General features: G+C 49.9%; 6 protein-coding genes across 6 annotated transcripts; 3 read left to right on the forward strand and 3 right to left on the reverse strand.

Moving 5' to 3' along the window:
- Positions 1–122: 122 nt before the first annotated feature.
- N7533_013064 (phosphatase PAP2 family protein) lies at positions 123–1,342 on the reverse strand (the record flags this gene model as incomplete). The annotated part of the gene is made up of 4 exons (XM_057109714.1): positions 123–142; positions 515–955; positions 1,036–1,225; positions 1,289–1,342. 4 exons carry the CDS (start codon positions 1,340–1,342, stop codon positions 123–125), a joined length of 705 nt encoding a protein of 234 aa, XP_056953299.1.
- An 822-nt stretch (positions 1,343–2,164) lies between these two features.
- Positions 2,165–4,075, forward strand: N7533_013065 (RBR-type E3 ubiquitin transferase; the record flags this gene model as incomplete). The annotated part of the gene is made up of 1 exon (XM_057109715.1): positions 2,165–4,075. One exon carries the CDS (start codon positions 2,165–2,167, stop codon positions 4,073–4,075), a length of 1,911 nt encoding a protein of 636 aa, XP_056953300.1.
- A 1,097-nt stretch (positions 4,076–5,172) lies between these two features.
- N7533_013066 (uncharacterized protein) lies at positions 5,173–7,830 on the reverse strand (the record flags this gene model as incomplete). Its single annotated transcript, XM_057109716.1, has 6 exons — positions 5,173–5,994; positions 6,069–6,074; positions 6,151–7,443; positions 7,525–7,573; positions 7,636–7,643; positions 7,717–7,830. 6 exons carry the CDS (start codon positions 7,828–7,830, stop codon positions 5,173–5,175), a joined length of 2,292 nt encoding a protein of 763 aa, XP_056953301.1.
- Positions 7,831–8,162: 332 nt separating this feature from the next.
- N7533_013067 (MMtag domain-containing protein) lies at positions 8,163–8,999 on the forward strand (the record flags this gene model as incomplete). The annotated part of the gene is made up of 2 exons (XM_057109717.1): positions 8,163–8,200; positions 8,252–8,999. The coding sequence occupies 2 exons, from the start codon at positions 8,163–8,165 to the stop codon at positions 8,997–8,999; spliced, it is 786 nt and encodes a 261-aa protein (XP_056953302.1).
- A 985-nt stretch (positions 9,000–9,984) lies between these two features.
- Positions 9,985–11,052, forward strand: N7533_013068 (uncharacterized protein; the record flags this gene model as incomplete). Its single annotated transcript, XM_057109718.1, has 1 exon — positions 9,985–11,052. One exon carries the CDS (start codon positions 9,985–9,987, stop codon positions 11,050–11,052), a length of 1,068 nt encoding a protein of 355 aa, XP_056953303.1.
- A 1,388-nt stretch (positions 11,053–12,440) lies between these two features.
- cwh41 (mannosyl-oligosaccharide glucosidase) lies at positions 12,441–16,856 on the reverse strand (the record flags this gene model as incomplete). The annotated part of the gene is made up of 11 exons (XM_057109719.1): positions 12,441–12,701; positions 12,785–13,700; positions 13,764–14,142; positions 14,214–14,259; positions 14,314–14,337; positions 14,387–14,472; positions 14,528–15,010; positions 15,095–15,389; positions 15,441–15,448; positions 15,626–16,732; positions 16,817–16,856. The coding sequence occupies 11 exons, from the start codon at positions 16,854–16,856 to the stop codon at positions 12,441–12,443; spliced, it is 3,645 nt and encodes a 1,214-aa protein (XP_056953304.1).
- Between the last annotated feature and the right edge of the window lie 365 nt (positions 16,857–17,221).

A 17,221-nucleotide genomic window follows, 5' to 3' on the forward strand; every position in this document is an offset into this window, starting at 1 on the left:
CCTCGATCAATCCATTAAACGGTGTTGCCCATCCCAATGGCAATGGCCAAACACTGGCAGCTGGACACCGCGCCAAGCCCGGAGAAAGATAAGATAAGAGTCATGTGATATCAACAGATGCCTCAAAGTGTCCGCAGGGCAACTTGAAGGTGGTTAGTAGCAGTTACCTGAAAGTATTTGTGGAAATCATTAATGTGGGTTGGAGCTACCCAGATTACTGTTACTGTATACTTTGGAATGCAAGTAGTAGCTAAAAGTGGAGACCGAAATGAAATTAGTAATGAGATATACTAGCATTTCAGTCACGGTCCTATGATCGTATACCGGCGAGTTTGAAGGCATCCAACCAAGGTTGGAATGACTATTGTTCTTAAGCTTCCATATATGTGTAGACACAAAGTAGTGTCCTATTGAATATATTGCGGGTATTGTCCTATATGCATGTTTATACCGGTAATACTATACAAAGCAATTAAAGCAGTGGGAGCTCTTCACTACCATCACTGCGACTTACGCACCGCATTTTGGCGCTGCTCCAACCGCTTGGCCTCCCACCGTTGCCAGCCCGGCTCGGCTAGATCTTCATTGACCAACAAGTCGCGGACTCGCAGCAAACGCGACACGGTCAGGTCCACGGCCCAATCAATCCACCCCAGACGTCGCAGCAAACCGGTGATCACGAACCAACCACAGGCGCACACGAAGCCAGCTCCACAGCCAGCCAGAACCTGACGGGGTGTGTGGTAATTTAGGTAGACACGACTGGCCGACACGGCCACAGCACTAGCGCAGAGGCCTACGGTCAAGGCACCCCGGAGCAGGAAGTCGGAGTAAGGGTAGGAGTTTGCGTATGACGGGGTATGTCGGGAGATGAGGAAGAGGGTCAAGTAGACGGCGAAGAAGGTCATGAATTGAGCGTGTGATGAAGGCATTCCATAGCCCTTGCCAAACATTTCTAAAAGATACAACCACGATCAGTGTCTCAGTTCCACGGTTGGGTGGGAGGGGATTGGAGAATGGACTGGAAGGAATTACCTCGCGGTCGCTCTTCCTTGATAAGGCGTTTCAGCACAAAGTTTAAGGCTTCACAGCCCAGCTGCCCAGCAAACATTAAGATGACCTCCATCTCTCTTGATGCCCAACATAGAGTGGCATAAGACACGCAGAGGGCTTGGGGGAGTAGAGCTAGCCATGCGGAGACGAAGGACAGGGGATCCTTGGGATTCTAAAGGTGTCAGTGGATGGGATGGGATGGGATGGATGGGATATCACTCAGGACTTGACTTACATAGTGGACATGAGTTAGGGAGAGTGATGCTAATGGAGTATCCATGGTGTGCATCTTGGAGGGTAAATGTGGAGGGAGTTAAAGAATCAAGAATTGAGAGTTGCCAAGTATAGCTCTGGGGGTGGTTAAGCTAGCCGCTTTAAGGTGATAAGATAATACCCCTAAGGGACTTAAGGAAGGCACGGATCACTTTTTTTTTTGTTTTGGAGGGGTCGAGGAAGGTGCGAATGGCAATTTTTTGATCAGGCACAAAAAGGGCAGGAACGTTCCTTTTCTTCTTTTGGTTTGCTCGCTTCTTTTTCTTCTCTTCACTCCTCCCTCACCTTTCTCTCTCTTCTCTTTCTCTTTCTCTCTCTAATTCACCAGCCTACCAATTTCCCACTCCGTGGCCTAACCTTTGACTCTCCATTTCAAACCATGACGCAGTCGCTCTTCTACTTCCCGTCCATCTCCTCTGCCGCTCACACTCAACCCGCCTCGTTACATCATTTGATATACCCCTCTTCACCAAACCTACCAAATCAAAACTATCGAGCACGAATAATTCAACCTCAACTTCCTTGATCTTGGGATTTCGACAATAACCCTTCGGGGTTCCTGTTGGTTCCCATTTGTTCTCGCCTCTTTTCCGACTGGCGTGTCTTTCCTGCAGGAATCGTCACTCCCCCTTCCATTTCTGCCCGATCGCCACTCGAGTCTATTACATTTTCTACTTCCAGTACGCAACCCTCTTGCGGACGGGCAAGCCATGACCCTTCGCTCTTGAACAGATCCTATCCTGAGTTGCGGGGGCCAGACCGCGGCAGACGCATCTCAGACACCCTGTTCCTGACAACAGATCTTCCCCAAGGCACCCTCCTATTCATTACTACCAGAATGACCGATCCCGAAGAGGACGACCGCTCAGTTGAGCTGTCATCCATCGTCGCCATCTTCCCAGAGATCCACATCGATCCCGCCTCGCCGTTCAAAGCCTCATTGGATCTACCCGTGACCTTACCATCGCCAACTCGCTTCTGCTTCGAACAACCGCTTGACCACGGTCTGCCCGCCGCGCTGACACCTCCAACCTCCGTCGATGGCACAAAGGCTGAGCTCGGTCCGGTCGCAGTCCGCGATGTTCATATCTTATTACATCTACCTCCTCTCAGTCTTGAGATTCACCTTCCGGAAGGCTACCCCGCCGAAAAGTCCCCCGTTGTCCGGCTCAACACTCACCCGCCATGGCTCCCTGCCCCTACTCTTGAAACATTGGCCAACGATTGCAAAAGGTTATGGGAAGAGTGTGGTCGGGATATGGTGGTCTTCACTTACATCGATCACCTACAGCAATTGGCCGAGTCAGCCTTTGGAATCCAAGACACCCCTGAGGGCGAACTTTGTCTCTCGCAAGACCTGAAGATTGCCTTGCTAGAGTTCAACAATAAAACCGAACGCGAGAAGTTCGAAAAAGAAACTTTTGAATGTGGTGTGTGTCTAGAGCCTAAAAAAGGTGCCAATTGTTACCGACTACAGCGATGCTCTCACGTCTTTTGTGTTGCTTGCCTGCAGGACTTCTACAACACATGTATCACCGAGGGCGATGTGGATAGTGTCAAATGCCTAGCACCCGACTGCGATACGACCCATGGCACGGATCCGGTGGCAGGCGACGATACCCCGCGTCGTAAGAAACGTCGAACTCTCACGCCCAGCGAACTTCTCCAGATCCCACTCGCCACGGAAACGGTGAAACGTTATGTCTTCCTCCGACGCAAGAAGCAGATCGAAGCGGATAAGACTACAGTTTACTGCCCACGACAGTGGTGCCAAGGAGCTGCTCGATCGAAGCGTCACCCCAAACCAGTTGACCCGATGGCCGACGACGAAGCATCCGATGACGACGAGGGTACTACCGCTGGTGCGAATGGAGATGCTACATCCATCCCTCCAGTCGAGGAGCGACTTGCAATCTGCGAAGATTGCAACTATGCATTCTGCAGCATCTGCCGAAAGGGCTGGCATGGCGAGATTGTTCGCTGTGTCCCACCACGTCGCCAAGAAGAGTTGACAGAAGAAGAGAAGGCAACAGAAAAATACCTTTCTCTCTACACAACACCTTGTCCGGAATGCAACGTGCCATGCCAAAAACGTATGGGCTGCAATCACATGCGCTGCTTCCAATGCGAAACGCACTTTTGTTATCTTTGCTCTGCCTGGCTGGATCCCTCGAACCCATACTCGCATTACAACCAGGGCGAAAGCACCTGTTACAACCGTCTCTGGGAACTGGAAGGCGGCGACGGCACCAATCCCGAAGGCGCTGAAGCACTGCATCGCATCCCTGACGAACTCCTTATTTTTGACGACGACCAGGACGACGTTGGCAGTGAGAGTGATGCCGATTTCGATTTCGATATCGATGTCGATGATGATGATGGCGATGATGATGAAGTTGACAACATCGGCTGGGATTTCAGCGATGACGAAAATGACCATATCCACCTCCCTCCCCCTCCAGCTCCTGTTCCACCCCGTCCAAACCGCGGCGCTGCCAGAGCCGCCGGTGCAAACGAAGGTCGAAACGTCGACCGTGCCGCCCGCGCTGCAGCACTAGAACGCCAAGCACAAGCTCACGCCATTGCAGAAATCCGACGACGCGAGGCCGCTGAGCGTCCTGTCCGACCACTTGGACCAGGTCGGGAAGCGGTAGATTTCCGCGCCGGCCTGCAACGTTTTCTAGAGCTCGTGCAAAACGACCGCGAAGATGAGTGGGACAGCGATGAACTGGACGATGATGTTTTCTAAAGCCAAAACTACGCCTCTCACATTCCCTTTCCCCCTTTGCCTTTTTTCGTCCGATTTCTTTTCTTTGCACATGCCATACCACATATCCCCACGAGCGACGAAAGTTTCATGAGCAATGCATGCACTTTTTATGATGAATGTTTTATCTCTCTCCACTTTATTTGCGCTTCATTCCGACCTTATCTGTATCCTTTTTTTCTTTTGCTTTTCTCCGCGCCTTCGCATATTCCCCTTTTCCTTGCTTTTCCATCTATCGTACGGGTCTATCTAGAGGTTTCCGCGCTTGGCTTCTTTCACTGCATCTAGTTCTTAGCGATTCTCTTCACTTGTACATCCTAGATATCAAACCTCGTTCTGTGTGCGATACAGCGTCTCGTTTTGTCTGATTTGCTTTGCTATCTCTAAGGCTTCGAGGTGCTCTCGGAGCTTCCAACCGCTCAGTCCAGCGGCATACCTAGTCATCCTTTGCGTTATGTTTCTTCTCGGGGGACTCGCGTGCAAAAACTCGCCCGGTTGGAAACCTAGGAAACTTGCGTAGAAAGTTCGAATTTCCGAACGTGAAGTTATTCTTTTCTTAATTGAATCCAACGCACCTCTTAACTCTTTCCTTGGCTGCCCATTAGTTCCCGCGGCAGTACTAGTAGTGGAGCAATAGCAGAAACACCGAGTCGATTGCAACCGTGAAGCCTGTAGGCAGTCAAGGCTTCAACTTGAGAAAATATGAATAAAATGAATGAATTGAAAATAGAAGAAGAAAAGGCTAGTAAACAAACCAAATAAAAACCAAATACCCCAATGCTAAAAATGCAGGGAGAATAAAACAAGACAACAAAACAAAAGCTCCAAAATGCAAAATGTCCTTTCTCCCAGCGAGGAGAGAAGGAAAAAGAAGAGAGGCGCATCAGATACCGTATTTCGCATGCGTACTCGTACAAGAAAAGAAAAGTAATCGGGGGTATGTAATCTGAATAAATCGGTGAATAGAGAAGAAAGAAAAAGAAAAATATCCCAACGCTCCCTTCTTTTCTCCTCTTCGTAAACGCATAGTTGTGCTCGAATTTTAGGGTGCTGTCCATGGAAATCTCAGTTCCGGGGGTTTAAGTCTTCCAATCGTGCCAGAATTCGTAGCTCATGACGGTGTGGTCGCAGAATAAGAGGAGGAGTCTGTAGTGGCGGGATGGGTGCCAGCCGTGCCAGGGTTCGTGGGGCCGGTATGCGAGCGAGGCCTGCGCGTGGGACTCGGGGAGGGTAAGTTCCTTGGGCGGTGGATTTTCTGCATCGTTTTCTGCGGGCTGGGCTCCGGTTTTCTTTGGGGTTTTTTGCTTTGGTTTGGGAGAGTGGAGGTCGGACTCTGCGGTGGTGTTTTGGCGTTTGCTGTGTGCGTAGGATTGAGATTCGGAATTGGAGTCTTTGCCAGAGGTTGTGGAGGAGGAGGATGTGGTAGATGGTTGTTGGGGGTCATTTTCGTCTGGGTTGAGGATGCGGTAGTTGAATGTTTGCCAGTCTGTTGGGTCGGTGCCTCGCGGGATACTCGGGACGTCTTGTGGTATTTCGAAGCCGGGCATCGGACTGACGGTGATGCCAAGGAGGGGGATTATGGGGCGTTCTTCCTCGGCTTCTTGCGTTGAGAATGGCACGATCCAGTCCAGGCGGAATGTAGAGCCGATTTCTTCGTGCCAGGTTAGAGATATGATAGCCACGCGGCCTTTTTGAGATGCTGCTATCACGAGACCCAGTTCGGGGATGTATTTGACCATGTTGAAGCGGTCGCAGAGTGAGCTGATCTCTGCGTGGAGGGATACTCGTTGGAAAAGCGGGTTTTTGCAGACGATTTGGTATTCAGAGTCCATTGGGTATGCGGCCAAGCTGATGTGGTGTTCAGAGAAATGGATGACCGGGAAGAAATTTGGCTGGGGGGGCTGTAAAAATAATCAGCTATGCAGTTCCTTCCGTTCGGTTTTCTTTGGTATGCATAGTTTATTGCTGAACTTACGGTGGACTGCCTTATTCCTTAGTAGCGCCAGGGAAGGGTCAGGGTCTCCTTCTGAGCCATCTGGATATAAACATGCTGGTACCCGGTGATGGTCATCATGGTCATCCTCTCCGAGAAGGTTGGGTAAATGACCCTGTACCCGTGACCTTCGAGTCTTTTCAGTATATGAATCCTTGACTCTGTTTTGGCGAGCGCTTCTGGTATCGTAAAAACGAGGCTCGCTGCTTCTGTCAGTCCCAGAATCCACAGCATAGACAGCATCGAATTTCCATGGAAGGAAGTCTTTCTCAAGACCAAAATAGGAGCGAGGCCGGTTTTTATCTTCAATGCAGCAATCAGAAAACAAATCATCCGGTATGTATGCAGGCGCCACGTCTCTGCTTGAGTCTTTGTGCTTGAACCCATACACAAATATCTGGGATGCATCAGGAACTCGCTCTATTCCACGTGATGTGTCTAGAATCGTTCGTTGCGCAATATTCTGTGCGTCCGGCTTGCATCCACAGGCTTCTTCTATGGTACGACACGGCTTGAATGTGCGCGGGTCTAGGGGGATGACCGACCAGCCCCTCTGAGGCGGATTGTTGGATGGATGGCCAGGATAGTACACCCTAGATGGCCATAAATCATCCCATATTCTCCATACAATCAGCCTGTTGCTGATATCGGTGCTGACCATCCACATCCCATTCGGATTCAGATCGAAATTGGCAAAAGAGACGCAGGGAATATTATCGAAATGACCTCTGTAGGTTAGTCGCAGGTTGCGGGATCGATAATTCCGTGGCGTGAGCTGATGTAACTCGTAGAGCTGTTTCCTGCTTTCCACAGGTACCCATGTTTGATCTGCTGAGCTCATACCGGCGCTGGTATTGTCGGGGTTTTCGGTTTCATCATCTCTATCCTCTGCGGCTGGATCCACCAATGCGAAAGCATACACAGTAATGAGACCCGTATTGGCGCTGACCGCAATTAGTCGAGCATATTTATGGGTAGCCAATCCCCACGCGCTCATTCCAACATTTTCCACGAAGAATGGGTTCACTTCGGACCCGTCAAAGGGTCGTTTGTAGCCATTTTTTGCGCATCGATTGACTGCGGAGTAGATGGCCTCTACATGATAACCACAGATGTTTCCCGAGTCTGTTGCCAGCAACAGAGCCTCGTCACGACCTAGATCATCCACAATGATGTTGTTGATTGTGTGGGGGTGAACCCGATCAATATAGCCTTCCATCAACGGTTCCTTCATGACAGGCTTGATGATCATTTCGGGTTGCGACCCCAATAACTGAAGAGGACCCTTTGGAATCCAAACAAATATATCACAGCGATGCGCCACGAAAATCAGATTCCTTCTTTGCGAGGCAGCCGACTTGTGAGACCGATTAGCAAGAGGTTTCCATAGGTTATTTGCATATGAATCTTTTTTTTTTTTAAGATTCTTATCTCTTACCAGGTTGTTTCTCCATGTCGCAATTGGGGGGCCAAACTCGTCATGTTTCCTGCAAGATTCAGATCAAAATCTCTATCTTTGGAAATTACCATTTTTGCCTCGAGAACATACTTGGAGAACTGTCCGAGTCAGCTTTCAATAGCTCACGTGAGGGGATACCGGAGATGCGATATATGATATCAGCCCACTCACTCTTTCTTCTTCCTTTTCGACGTTCAAAGCTTGAATACGAGGTCTCAGCCGTTGATTATCCCGGCCATCGGGACCGACCTTCCGGTCTAGCCTCCCGGGGCTGGGAGAATCCATTTCCCAAGCTATGAATGCGGGTGAGCGAAGTCCGGGTGTCGCGAGGAGGTGGGATAGGGATTCAGGGCGAGCAAGAAAAGAAAATAATAGAGTGGGGTCGGGGTTGTCATTGCCAAGGACCAACAAGAGTGGGTGCAAAAGAGAAGTTCAGAGAAGCAAGAAAAGGGTATTTCTGTACAGGGCGAGATGGTCAACGTTGGATGACCCAAGCGGGGGTGGAGCTTCCCTTGGACTCCCACCGCCTTACAAACATCCTATGAGTGGGTGATGACCTAGTTACTCCCTCACTCCACTCCACTCTATCTCTACCACCCATCCTATTACTCCCCATCATGGATTTGGTGGCCAGTATACGCAAAGAAGGGAGCCGGTGAGTTCTCTGTTCCATCATACGCACTTGTTCAGTAGCTAACCTCATCAGTGGTGGCCGCAACGAGTTCAAATGGACCGACGTCCAGAGCTCCACCCACCGTGAAAACTACCTAGGCCACTCGGTGATGGCCCCAGTCGGACGCTGGCAACAAGGCAAAGATCTAGGATGGTATGCCAAGGGCGAAGATGGCGACCAAGAGGAAGAAGCCCGCAAGCAACAAGAAGAACGACAACGAGTCAAGGATGCCGAAGCAGAAGCCATGGCCCTCGCACTGGGTCTCCCACCACCAGTAAAAGCCCAAGTCCGCGATAACGCCAATCTCGAACCCCTCGGCGGTCAAAATACATCTTTATCCCGAGACGAGTCGGCCAAAAACGACAACAGCGGATCAGGTGCGGGGAAGTCGGACCGAGAAACTCGCGGAGATCGCGATCGCAGACACAGGCATCGCAGTCGAAGCCCGCGGCGAGACCGAGATCGACGAGGAGACCGTAGTGATGATCGTGGCCGTGATCGCGATCGCGATCGTGATCAACGTCATCGCAGACACCACGATGATCGGGACCGGGCTCGTGGTCGGGAACAAGATCGGGATCGAGATAACAAGGATCGTCATCGTGGGCATCGGCATCGCTCTCAGACTAGGGATCACGATCGTCCCCACAGAAGACGGTCTCGTTCGCGCTCGCGAGAAAGACCTCATCGTAAAGATGACGAGCGTCATAAACACCGACGAGCAGACCGCAGCTACTCCCCCGCCGAGCGACGAGTCAACGCTGAGCGACGCCGAGACTAAATGCACAAATGACTATCAAAAAGCTACTACAACAAAAAGCTACTACAGCAAAAAGCTACTACAGCAAAAAGCTACTACAACAAAAAGCTACTACAACAAACCTACCATGTATAACCCAATTAAATTTCTATCGATACCAATTTCATCAAACGGCGCTCCGGGCTCGGCAATTTGCCCAATTTATGTCACGAATACGAAAAAAATCAAATTAAATCAAATCAATCAAATCAAATCATCACTTACGGCGCTCCATGCCTGCAAACGAAGTTCGTCTGTTTCTGTCAGTGCGGTAGCGGCCTAAAAGTAATCGTTTCCTAAAAGGGCTCTTCTATCTAAACAAATTGTTTGATCTCAACGATTCAAAGTACTGAGTATAGAACTAGGTAGGGCCAAGTAATAAAATTGTAACTAGTATACCTACTAGTACGTCTCGAAACTGGCACAACCTGGCACAACCTCTTACTCTCTTCAAGGGATTCTCTAGACCCACCATCACGAGGCACTACTAGTAGTCCATTTATGGAGCTTTTTCCAGAATTGAGCCTAGACCCTTTTTCTAAATTGAAAGTTTTCCCGTATTTTTCCCCAGGATGCGCTTGTTTTGTTTCGTGATAATATAACAGATTACCTTCAGGCGTGTAATTGTCCGTATTATTCAATACATCTCTTCCCTCGGCCATCAAGTACCGCTTAACGTAATCCATGCCAAGTGGACCATCCGAACGAGCGGGACACCTTAAAACACATGATAAAGGCGACGAATACGAGGTCTATCCCGTCTAATTCCTTGGCACCTTTCGCCTTTAGGGGCATTTACCCCCGAAAATGCCCTACGTGAGGTCAAGAATCAAGTGGTGCCTCCTGTGCTTTAAATTACGACCCCGAGTGTTCCTCTGCTTTCACAGCTGAGAGATTAGCTGGATAATTCGATCTGCCTACAACGACCTAGATTTCATGCAGTAGGACCTATAGAAAGCCAGACAATATGTTGCTCTGCCCGCCTATAGTCCTATTTTTTGCATTCTTGTCGATTCCTGCGAGGGTTCTATCCCGCAGAGGCAGCAGCGACTCTAGCAGTGACAGTGGGACCAGCAGCGACAATGACTCCTCATCCAGAGGCGGCACTTATGTCTGCTCTGATGACCACAAACTTACAACCACCGGCCTCCAGCCATCTTATTACAGTAACTACACAATTGTTGCTGGCGACCCTGGAGCCTACACAGACTGGAACGGACTATACTTTCAAGGAGAAGCTTCCTTCGACTACGTGATTCGCGATCTACCGACTAACAACACCTACCTCGGAACCAATTGTCCTAAAGACCATCGCACAATCCGCATGTTGGGCATTGCATGGGTTGGGCCAAGAACGCCTACTCCATCAGACCTTCACAATCCCTTTACATTGGGCTTCCAGGCCTGGCAATCTGATAATTCTGTCGCCAACATCACCTATTCCTACAGTTCCTGCGATACAGATGTGAATCTCGTGCAACTCAAGACAACTGTTGACTGGAGTGAGTATGTCCACGAGACAAATAGGGATATCAAAGGGGCCATAGATGCCGTTGTCCTTAATGTCACTCGGGCCGGTGATAACAACCATGAGGTCCAATTTGAAGGGGTGTACGACGTGTCGAGTCTGAGGTCGGCCCAGACAATCATCGCCAGTGACGGCACGCATAAAGATCAGATCCATATCCCTGCGAAAACTTGCAGTATGATGGGGGATATACTAATCGGATGGCCATCAGGGACTATTATCAACGGGACAATGACAAACAACACGCTCACATTATCCATCTCGGGGACGACGATCGCTGGTTTCGGCGACCTAGACGGATCTCATGATGAGCAGGTGAACGTGACTTTCAACATTGCCTTTACAGGCACTTACGACTCGGCCAACTCATCGCAGGTCGTCCAAGTCGGAGCAAGCAACCAGTCGCTAGTGAGCTTTGAGAAGGCAACGGGCGATGCTATAGCCTGGGCATCTCCGCGATGGCTTCTCATATTGTCATTAGTGATGATAACCAGAACGGTATTTTAATACTTCTCGGCACTAGTGTGTTCGGGACTCAGGCTTCTCATGTAGTCTATATTGGACCTCCACTAATCGACTATTTCTACCTATTTTGGTTAATATTGATTTATTGTCTCAGCATAAAGAAACAGAAAAGGAACCATCCTGATGATTTTAGGAATGTGAAAGTTCAAATGTCCTTGGGGTTGGTTAAAGGGTAGCCTATTGCTAGCGCGATTCCCGGTCTAGGTCGCCAAGAAACCAGAGATAAAGATATAACTATAAGCATGTCTATTCCTAAAGTCTATACACTCAGTATATCCGGAGTCAAACTGGATGTAGTGGGCCCAGGTGGGGAAACATACTCTCGGAACTGTATGAAGTCTCTTAGCGACAGTGTAAGTGAGTCTGCCCGAGGGGTCAGAGTCTCCGTAGTAGGGAATCTCTACCGTGGCTCGACCGGTGTCTCGGACATACACTTCAATTCGTTAATCATTTTTATAGCTAGAAAGAGCGCAAGTCATTTCTTCCAAATAGATACCACTGGGGAGTCTATTAATATGGTAACGTATTACTAGTAGCCTCTACCAATGGTGTTGCCGAGAGTTTAAGTAGAGTAAGCTATGATCCGAGTATTATAATAATGGGTTCGTGAATGGCCGGTAGGTGGGCGGGTCATGCAAGTCACTGATCACAGTATTTAGTGACCAGTAAGCTCTTGGACTGCTACTTAGATATTGAAGTGGCAGAGGAGATTTAAGGGCTCCCCAGATTTGTCAGGCACCGCTCAGCTCTTGTGTTTGATTTTTTTTTTTTTGCTTGTTGGAAAGTTCTGCTTTGAGTTGCCAATACAGTTACGAGACAAAGCACCGTATTTTAATGACAATATATGGTAGTATCGACACTGGTAAAGGGATATTGACATTCCGTTGCTATTCCTAATTTGTCCTTGTATCTCTTGGCGATGGGCCTAGCAAAACAATTGAAGAGTGGATGCGGTTGCACCGGTTTTGCAACGTACTGTATATAGCTTAGATTCATTCGGTCTATTTTCAATTTTTCCCGTAAACTAGCGAGCTGGTAAATATCGGATATGGCAGTAATCTCAGATAACTTAGTCTATCCAGAGCGCAATTTATCTTTTGTTCATCAGCTTCACCATTTGTATGAAGAATCTGTTACCTAGGTAGTAGTAGTAGTAGTAGTAGTAGTAGTAGTAGTAGTAGTGGTGGTGGTGGTGGTGGTGGTGGTGGTACTTTCTGTCTAAATTTGTATAGGAAACCCTGACAGAAACACCGGGTCAATTACAACAATGAGGCGTCGTAATCACTTGTCTAATTCCTTAGGTGTTATGCAACATTGGAAGTCTAGTATACAAAACCAAACTCAAGACATAGATACATCAAGATGCCAACCTAAAGCTCGTCGTGCGACTCAGACGCGTGTCCGCTTGCGCTCTCGCTGAGATCCGGCATCGACATCATGTTCACCACCATACTGGTCCAGCCGGTAAAGTGCTGCGTTCGCTGTCCCTTACCCGTGTCGGGATTATACTGTTCCCAGGCGAAACCAGTCTCCTTCCACTCCTTGAAAATGTTTTGGACCAGGTTCTTGCGCAGCTGGGAGTACATCTCCCGCGCTTGCTCCTGGTGGGGACCCTGCGTGATGGCGGTGTCCTAAATGTATATTTGTTAGTATTTGCAGCAGACAAGGGATATCGATAGTGCTTCAGGGGAATCGGGGGATCGATCAAACTTACGTAGAGATTCTTCAATACCAGATAGTTGATAGGCATCCAGATCGGGCTTCTCCAGTAATTCTCCTCAGTACCGTAGAACTTGTCCTTCTTGCTCAAACTGCGAATACCATAGTCACTCCACAACTCTTCGGGGTCATTGATGAGGTCCAGCACAGCCTTGAGACGGGGACTATCGGGTCCAAGCATGCCAGTGAGGAAAGGGAAGATAGAGATATAACCCTTGTGGCAGACGTGAACGCTCTCCTCGAATTCATCGATAGTAGCGTCGCAGAAGGTCTGCTCCTTCTCGTTCCAGTGCAGGTCGTCGATGTTGCGTGTGATGGCGTTCTCGTAGTAGGCGAATTCCTCCGCGTCCTCTTGCTCGCCCAGGGTCTCGGCAATACGGCGCAGAGTACGGGTCATCATACCCATCCAGCTGATCAGATCCACGTGCAGCTCACCGGGGTGAGGAGGCTGGGCGCGCGGGTAGTCGTCGATACCGGAGGTCAGGATATGCTGCTCAGAGCGGCCGCGCCAGCGGTAGGCTTCCTTGGTCGAGAATGCTTCACGGTCGTACGATTTGATATCGCCGCGCTGGGTGTTGCGGAACCAGTTGTAATGTCTCTTCATCAGGGGGTAGAAGGAGCGGAGGTAGGCTTCAGACAGTTCGGGGTTTCGCAGGGTCGCGGTGCGGAGGTTCTCTGCCACATCTGGAATATCAAGAGATCCCGACTCGTCGCTCTTGTTCTTGTTAGTTCTCGATTTGTCCATGAAAGCTTCCAGGGCCATGAAAAGAGTAGGTGGGTTGGCGTAGTGGGGATATTGGATCGTGAATTCTTGCGGGACCTTGCTGCGAGCTTCCTGGCCCAGGATCTGCTCACGAGCGATCCATCCGTCCTCATCCATCAGATGGAACCAACTCTTGATGATCTCGAGACTGAAATAAGGTAAGAGTATCAGTTTACCGGATTCCATGGTGGTCACGACAAGAGTAACTTACGCAAGATCAGAGTCATACTCCATGACAGGCATCAGGTGGAAACCCTCGTCCCAGAGGAATCCTCGAGGGAAGAATGGCCGGGAAGGAACACAGGTAAAGAGGTCCTTGGGGCCCTCGAGGACAGGCTGTGCGGCAGCCCTCGCCTCGGCAGTCTCCTCCCAGAAGCCCTCGTTTTCCTCGTCATAAGCAGGAGAGGCAGAGCGGTCGACGAGATCGTCGCCGTGGAAGAATCCAACACCACCAATCAAGTTTGAAAGCATAGCCTTGGAAAACTTCGAATACTCTTCCGACTTGAAGGGCGCCTTTGGTTCCAGAACTTCCTTGAATCTCTGCGAAAACGAAAGGGAAGCATTCTCGAGCTCCTTGGTGATGATCTCCGCTGATAATTGAGTTAGACCTAGACCTATGATATTGTGGCCATTCGTTCGGAAAACCAAATAAAAAACTTACAAGTCATGGGCTCAGAGGCCGAACCAGAAGAGAAAAGAACGTCAAACTAGATGAATTAGCGAAACTTCATTCTTGGAAGCTTGTTTCAAATGGTGCATACCTCGAATGCCCCAGTGAAGACCTTCTGGACCATATGAACATTACCCTGTCCAGGGATGTGAGGAATTGTAAACAGCTGTGCCGGAGGAGGGGGGGTTATCCGTTCCATGCTGTTCAATGGTTTTCTCAACCTCGCCCTTCATTTGAGTGAACAGAATGCCTAGCAATCATCAGTATGAGAGATCAAGGAGGTCGTGCACTGTACTAAAACGCACCCTTAGCTTGCCAGAGAGCCTGTGGCGGCATAGTCGCACTTGAAACGATGCCGTGCCCCAATGGCTTCTCGTCATAGGTAGGGTGGTCATGGCTGAAATACTCATTGCTCTCCGGGCCAGAGGTGACATCGATGGAGAAGTCGCCTAGCTCCGAGGAATAACCGTTGAATTTCAAGTCGCCGTCAAGCGGGGAGCTCGAGGAAGCAGTGTTCATATCAACGCCCACTTCACCGAGTCCTTCAAGGGTCGTGTAGAAAATCATCGATGTGGGCTGGTCAGGGCTACCGTCTTCGCGAGGGGTTCCCTTCACGCGGAATCCCCAGCTACCACCATGCTGGCCGCCAGGAACCTTGACGAAATCGATCGTGAGGTCCAGACTGTTCCCAGCATCGTGGATGGTCTCTCTTCCACCCTTCCTCACATCGTATTCGTCCCAGCCATAGCCAGCCATGCCTTCATTTTGTTCGCAGGTGTGTCTAAAGTCTTCAATGGTGTCAGGTTAGCACTTTGCTTCGCTTCGCCTATGAGGATTGGGGGGTTGCAATTGCAATTTGAGAGTAGACTTACTCTGCTGCGCGGTTGCAAAGTCATCGACCTTGGCCCACATCAATCCAGCAGCTAGACTGTTTGCAATGCGAGGGCGTACTCCGAAGTACAGGTTGGACTTGTAGGGGCCCCATAGCAGCGAATTGTTGTTGGCGCGGGCGGCCTCATTGATTAGGATGGAGGCATCGCTGGGATCGTTTGCTGAGATCCCGGTCGCGTATAGGACCGATGTCAGTAGGGAGAAACCGAAATGTCGCATCTTTGCACTGGCATCAATGGACTTTCGGAGAGTTGACAGAGTTGCAGGCGGAGCTTGCTGTTCTCTCCGCAATTACGTGGCCCGAGCTCCCGAGTGTAGACTACATACTACAGCAACTAAGTATAGAATTAGTTACAATTGGCATATTTAATATTAGTATTAAGTTTCTGCCTTATCTTATATTCATCTTCATATTCGACATCTATTCTATACTCACTATATTCACAGCTGGTCCCGAGGATCCAACGATCCAACCTTAGCACTCTTCGCCTTCCCATCAAACACAAACTCACTCATGAGCTTGCCCGTACCAGGACCATTCTGAATACCCCAGCATGTATGTCCAGAAGCAAGATACAATCCCTTATCATGAGTCAATCCAACCAAGGGTCCACCAAACCCAGTACTATTAGGCAAGTAACAAGCCTGTCGAACCTGAACCGTCCCATCCCGCAACTCATTAGAAATACTCCCAACATGATCAATAATCTCCTGACATCTTTCCTGGTCAACCTCTACCTCCGCAGACGTCGCAGGCAGAGGAACAATCTTATCGCCATCCCCACAAGCATATACCGTATCGTCAGGACGCGCATAAATCTCCGGCGCCGCCGCCGTAGCCCGCGACTCAACACCCGGGTTAAAATTAGCCGGCAGCTCGATATTCGTAAAAAGCGCATACGCACTAACCGGCCTCGTTGGCCGGATCACAACGCTGTGCGCACGCATCGCTGCAATGGGCGCTTCGGGGAGGACTTTGCTCGTCCAAGGTCCCGCAGCGACAATGACATCCGTTGCGGGAATCGTGCGTGTTTCTCCGGAGGCCTTGTCGGTATAAGTGACAGACTCGACCGCGCCATCCGGCCGCGCAACATTCGTAACTTGGCCCAGGATAATCTCCGCGCCTTTCTCCTCTGCCAGTTTGGCCATGGACGTCGTGAAGAGGTACGGGTGGACCTGGGCGGTTTCGCCAGGCCCGCTCATACTCTCGTAGGCGCGCATAAGATCCGGCTCTATCCAGTCTAGATCATCGGGGGTGTTGGAGGAGTTGAGTTTCGACATTGCGGCCGTGCTGCGCTTCTGTAGGGATTCGCTGGGCGGTTTATTGGCGGGTCTGTTGGTCATTGCGCGGCCGCGGACGACGATTTGGCCGCAGTTTGTTTCGCGGTAGCCCCATCTCGTTTTGCCGGAGTGTTCTTTGGCGAGTTGGGCGTGGAGGGGGTAGCTTAGGTCTACGAGGTTGTTCGGATAGGCCCATTGCGCGAGTAATCCGCCGGCTTTGCCAGATGCACCGCCAGCTATCTCGGTGGCTTCGAGGAGGGTGATTTTGTGACGGGTTGGGTCGTAGGAGGGGTGTCTTGTGAGGAAGTATGCTGAGCAGCATCCAATGATACCACCGCCTGGAGGTGAAAAATGTGGTCAGCACATCGAGTCCTTGCGACAGCGCGGGGTAGGAAATGCTGCAGTATAGCTTGTTGTCTTACCGATAACAACGATTTCACGACGATCTGCAGAGGCAGCCATTTTGAGTACTCGTGGTACAATATTTGAAGTTAAAAATTGTAGCGGAGCCACGGTGGTATGGGAGTTGGTTGAGTGTTGAGTTTGAAAACTGGCTGCGGTCTAAAGAGAGCTACGTCACAGCCGATGTGGAGGAGAAACCGCGACTTCCATAGGTCACTCAAGCTTGGAGAAATGTAATCCACTACACCCTGATCAGAGATCTTGGAGGGAAAGTCTGAGAAAAAAAGACATATCATGTCTAGTAATGCTCCAATTTCCAATTGTGACAATGGCAATTAAGTAACAGGGGGGTCTTTGCCGTAGAAGATTTTGAGAATAGAATAACCCGAGGACCATGCTCCACGAATGCAAAAAGGGCTGGGAAA

This window comes from Penicillium manginii, assembly GCF_028828005.1.
Source record: "Penicillium manginii strain IBT 31320 chromosome Unknown utg000010l:1.0-1143873.0:1.0-1144522.0, whole genome shotgun sequence".
Taxonomy (NCBI): domain Eukaryota; kingdom Fungi; phylum Ascomycota; class Eurotiomycetes; order Eurotiales; family Aspergillaceae; genus Penicillium; species Penicillium manginii.